The 5,123-nt window shown below is 48.3% G+C and overlaps 1 protein-coding gene across 1 annotated transcript; it reads left to right on the forward strand.

Annotated features, from left to right (window-relative positions):
- LOC136759569 (nuclear RNA export factor 1-like) lies at positions 1–4,663 on the forward strand. The gene is made up of 15 exons (XM_066714572.1): positions 1–105; positions 1,157–1,334; positions 1,424–1,520; positions 1,640–1,723; positions 1,906–2,010; positions 2,109–2,189; positions 2,452–2,507; positions 2,658–2,756; positions 2,870–2,919; positions 3,335–3,450; positions 3,672–3,714; positions 3,869–3,941; positions 4,051–4,233; positions 4,409–4,469; positions 4,560–4,663. The coding sequence occupies exons 1-15, from the start codon at positions 48–50 to the stop codon at positions 4,593–4,595; spliced, it is 1,320 nt and encodes a 439-aa protein (XP_066570669.1). The 5' UTR covers positions 1–47; the 3' UTR covers positions 4,596–4,663.
- Positions 4,664–5,123: the final 460 nt, after the last annotated feature.

The raw sequence follows: 5,123 nt of genomic DNA on the forward strand, positions 1-5,123 counted from the left end.
TTGGAGGCTAATACTGGACACAGCAGAGCATTGGAGGAAGACTAAACATGTCTCACTGGATCGAAAAAACTGACGCAAACCGCAAGCGTGATTGGCGAGGCCAACGTGAGTCTTTGTTGATTTTTTTGAATACTAATTTGCCTGTGGGGGGGTTACCTCCCACAAAGGAGCAAGAGAGACAGTCAATGTCTCGCACGTGATGTCCAACAATAAAATGTGCTACAGGAAACACAGAGGACATTTGTGACCCACAGAACCACTGTCCAGGACTGACCCAATCAGCTGTCCGAGTCGATACCCCCATTTTCAGGGTTTCCCGCAGTTATATTAAGGCCAGAAGGCTCGTCAGGTCCAACAAATGCATCCATAAACTATTTTGAAATGCAAGAGCTCCATTGCTCTATCTCTCTGGTTATAAAGTATGTGACTTTAAACACTACTTAACAGTGAAACCATGTATGCAAGCACACAATTTCAACAAGGACACACTGCCTGTAACATTATTGACAATAAAACTGCAAAATAATAATCATGATTGTAATAATCATAATATGAGAAAGAAAATTGACGCTGCAAGGTTCAGGGCAGTGTTATATTACTTTAACTATTATATATATAAATATATATTCATTCTACGAAACGGGTGCCCTTTGCATCCCTCTGATATATTTGCACATAGGCGTCGGTTTAGGGGAGGCGGAGGGGATATGTACCCCCCAAATGTTGAGAGAACCTTAAATTGTCCCCCCAACATTGTATGCCCATCTCCGTCTGCCAAGAAAATTATATTATTAAGCTGATGAAGGTACTTGTGTGGTATCATAATAATAATAATAATAATAATAATAATAATAATAATAATAATAATAACAGAATAATAATAATAATAATAATAATAATAATAATAATAATAATAATAATAATAATAATAATAATAATTAGGACAACTAGAGTCAGGCTGAGTGATTCGCACGTGGTTGGCTGGTGGATGTGAAACATATTTAACCCTCAGATATGAGGGAAAGTTGTTCCCAAGCATCACGCATGGCAGGAATAATAGAGAGACAGGGCTGGAGACCCTGCTGTGCTGTATATGGTAGATATCGAAGGCCCCTCCAATACACATTATTCTGACTCTTTCTCTCTCTCCCTCCAGAGTACGATGACCGCATGGGCGGCAACAGGAAAGGCCGTGTCCCAAAGAGGAGACGCCTGTATAGTGGGCAGCAGGCCAGGGGCCAGCAGAGGCACCGAGGGGGAGCAAGGGGGCTGGAGCCCAGGGCCAGGCTGGAGGAGGACAGTGGCCAGAACATCGGCGTCCACCACAGGAGATTGTGAGTGACTGTGCGACTGTCTCTGTAACCCGCGGTGGCTGTCTTTGAGCTCCACTGTCGGATGTGTGTGACCATCTCTCTTCTCTCAGTACGGCTTATGGTGGGAGGCCAAACCACTTCAACCGCAACCGGGGAGGCAGTGACAACGCAGGGCGGAACCGCCCTGGCAGCTGGTACAAAATGACGGTGAGTAGAGCAGAGCAGTGTAAGTTACTGTGTTGCTGTGTGAGTGACACTGTACAGTGTGTTGCTGTTTACACTGTGCGTTGCTGTGTGGTTGACTGTGCTGCTCTCTCCTGCTGCAGATCCCCTATGGGAGGAAGCTTGAGAAGTCGTGGCTGCTCACCGCCCTGCAGGACCTGTGCACCGTGCACTTCACCCCTGTACAGGTGCGTCCCGCTCTCTCTGCCTGTGCTTATATCTGTGACTCAGGACAGCAAAGCGAGTCACGGTGACTGAAATTGACGTCTGTGCACCATGTGACGGCTTTAAAGCGATGGACACAACTGTTCTCTGTGTGAGGCATTGTGTACTGACCTCCCTCCCTCCCTCCCTCCCTCTCTCTCTCCAGTTCCACTATGAGGGGAACAGGGCAGTGTTCTATGTGCAGGATGCCACCACAGCCCTCGCACTGCGCAAAGTGTCACGGGAAATCACCGACACTGAGGGGTACAAGGTGAGCACAGCTGTCTCTCTCTCTGTCTTTCTGTCTCTTGGTTAATCGGGTTGATCAGCTCGGGGGTGTGACCGCTCTCTTGTTCTGCCTCCCTACAGGTGTCCATCTATATGAAGCACGCCCCCCCCCCAACCAGCGCGCTGAACGACCTGAAGCCGGATGACCAGGAGCACCTCAAGGTCAGACAGACAGACAGATGTACACTAAAGCATAGACTGCAATATCATACTAGAAGCACGACTGCTCTGACTCAGGCCGTCAGTCGGCCACCATCATGCTGAGGTCTGACAGCTCTCCATGGCCACTTACCCAAACAATATGTATTTTACACAAATGGGCTGCAGGAGTGCAGCGTGACGTTGCCACGTCAGCAGGGAACACAGACAGACAGCGGTGAACTGACGCCTCTCTCTCTCTGTCTCTCTCTCTGTCTCTCTGCAGGGCAGTTATGTTGCTTCGGAGGAGACTCAGAGTAGGATTCTGCGCTTCCTGCAGGAGTGAGTATCTCAGTCAGATAGTGTTTGTGTAACTGCTGATGTCTGCTATTACAGAGTGGTAATGTATCCATCTGTCTGGCATTAGTGTGTTGATGTGTCTGTCTGCTATTGCAGTGTGTTAATATGTTTTTCTGTCTGTCTGTCTGTCAGTTACTACAGTGTATTCGACTCAGGGCACAGAGAGCCACTCTTGGATGCTTATGACAACAGCGCCAGCTTCACCCTCAGCACCTCTCAGAACCCCTTCAGGTACCATAGGAGTGTGTGTGCATGTGTGTGCGTGTGTGTGCGTGTCTGTCACTCAGTTCAGTCTGGTCAGTGTGTGACAGTGCTGACCACTCTCTCTCCGACTCTGTGTACAGGTGCAGTCTGGGAGAATCCAGCCGGGACATCGATAGTGTGACATACCCCAGTGAGTATGATTGTGCTGGAACACAGGAAGAGCACAGGCACTGAACACACACACACACACAGACACTGAACAGACATGCATATCAACCGCACCAATCCAGTGCAATACACTAGAGTAGGTCTACAGTATTTACAAGTGTAAACTGTATATACTGTATGTGTGTGTGTGTGTGTGTTTGTGTGTGTGTGTAAATATAGAGATACATATACACACACAGTACAAATCCACAGGACTAATGTATTCAGTAGATAATACACACGGTAAAATGGCAGCTTACAAATAATGTTCCATTTAATCTGCTGCAGTGCAAGCCATTGATAGTGCGAATGGTGGCTATTGTACAAATGGTGTGTGTAGTAAGAAGGACTCCTGTGCGTGCCCTACTAACCTGTCCCCCCTGCCCCTCCGGCTACAGCCACACATTACCGCATGCTGAAGCAAACGCCCCTGAACGTGGTGGCCTTCCTGAGCAAGCTGCCCAAGACGCAGCACGACGCCAGCTCCTTCGTGGTGGATGTCAACGCCTGCACTGTGAGTGACCACTGACCCGCTGTGTCTCTCTCTGTGGGTGTCAAATTCAAAATTCAAAACAAGCCTTATTGGTACGACAAGTTTGCCAAAGCATATACAGAGACAATAGAGACAGGTGTGTCTCTCTGGGTGTCACAGTGTGTGTGAGGGAGTGTTTCAATGATTGATGTATTGATCAGCTGATTGATTTATTGACTGACAGGTGTCTTTCTCTCTTCCAGGAGACATTACTGTCCTTCACCGTCAGTGGAGTGTTTAAAGAAGGTGAGAGAGGGGCGGGGCTGGGCTAGACTGTAGCAAATTGCACCAGACTGAATTATAGTGGACTGTTTGAAGGAAGATGGGAGTACTCTTCTATACTGCAGTGACCAGAACTGACTCTCTCTCTCTCTCTCTCTCTCTCCTCTCCCTCTCTCAGTGGACGGGAAGTGTCAGGACACAATGCGCGCATTCTCTCGTGTGTTCACCACTGTCCCTGCAGCAAACTCTGGGTAAGAGCTCCACTCATCCCTCCATCTCTGCCTCTCATCCTTCTCTCCAGGCTGTGTATAGTGAATGATGAGCTCTCACTCTCTCTGTCTCTCCCTCTCCCTCTCTCAGGCTCCATATTGTGAACGACAAGCTGTTTGTTCGGGACGCGACGACGGAGGAGATCAGACGGGCGTTCGCTACTTCAGCCCCCATGCCGTCCAGCAGCGCTGTGCCCACGCTGACTGCTACGCAGCAGGAGATGCTGTCCATCTTCTCCATGCAGTCGGGCATGAAGCTGGACTGGTCACAGAAGTATGTACTGCCAGACACTGACCACAGTGGGACATGGACCACTGACAGAGCGTACTGCTGGACACTGACTGCTGACCGCACTGAGCACTGCTCCACTTTGATATTTGCAATAGAGTGTAAACAGCAGTGCGTTGATATGTGTTGTGTCTTCCTAACAGTAGTGCTTGTGTTGCAGGTGTCTGCAGGACAACGAGTGGGATTTCAATAGAGCCGCCCAGATCTTCACCCAACTCAAGGTCAGTCTCTTTTACTCTCTCTCTCACTTTCTCTCACACTCTCACTCTCTCTCTCCCTCTTGCTCACTCTCTCACTCTCTCTCCCTTCAGGCTCAAGGGACAATCCCAGATGTCGCTTTCAAGTGAAGAGGGTGTGTGTGTGATGCAGAGAGACGGATGCGATGATATCTCTCCAGTGAAGATCCCCTTTATGAAGACCCTCCCTCCCTCCCTCACTCCTCCCCCTTCAAAAACAAAAACAAATAAAAATGTAGAAAACAAGACTGTGACTGCTGTGATACTTCCACAGAACCCCCACTGTGCCCGGCCCCTCGGTGGGTCTCTGTGCATATATTACCCTCGGCAGTGTGTATTGTGAAGTGGTTTCGTGAATTCTCAGGATACACCGATGAAGAAGTAACAAGATTATTACAGAAAAACATAAATACAGGTTAACCCAGAGCTCTCCCCTCACAAGAAGTGAAGAAAAGAACTAAGGATGTGAGTTGGAGAAGCGTGTTTGTATCTTCAGATAGACAATAGGTTGCAGTGACTACATCTCGGTACAGTTGTACAAAATGTACCACGTGCATAATAATTAACACATGCCTGAGTTTGTTACTGTTGTTCAAGTGTTTGGTGTGTTGATTGGTGCTGGTCAGCATTCTTCAGGCA

The sequence above is a fragment of the Amia ocellicauda genome, chromosome 10, assembly GCF_036373705.1.
Source record: "Amia ocellicauda isolate fAmiCal2 chromosome 10, fAmiCal2.hap1, whole genome shotgun sequence".
NCBI lineage: Eukaryota > Metazoa > Chordata > Actinopteri > Amiiformes > Amiidae > Amia > Amia ocellicauda.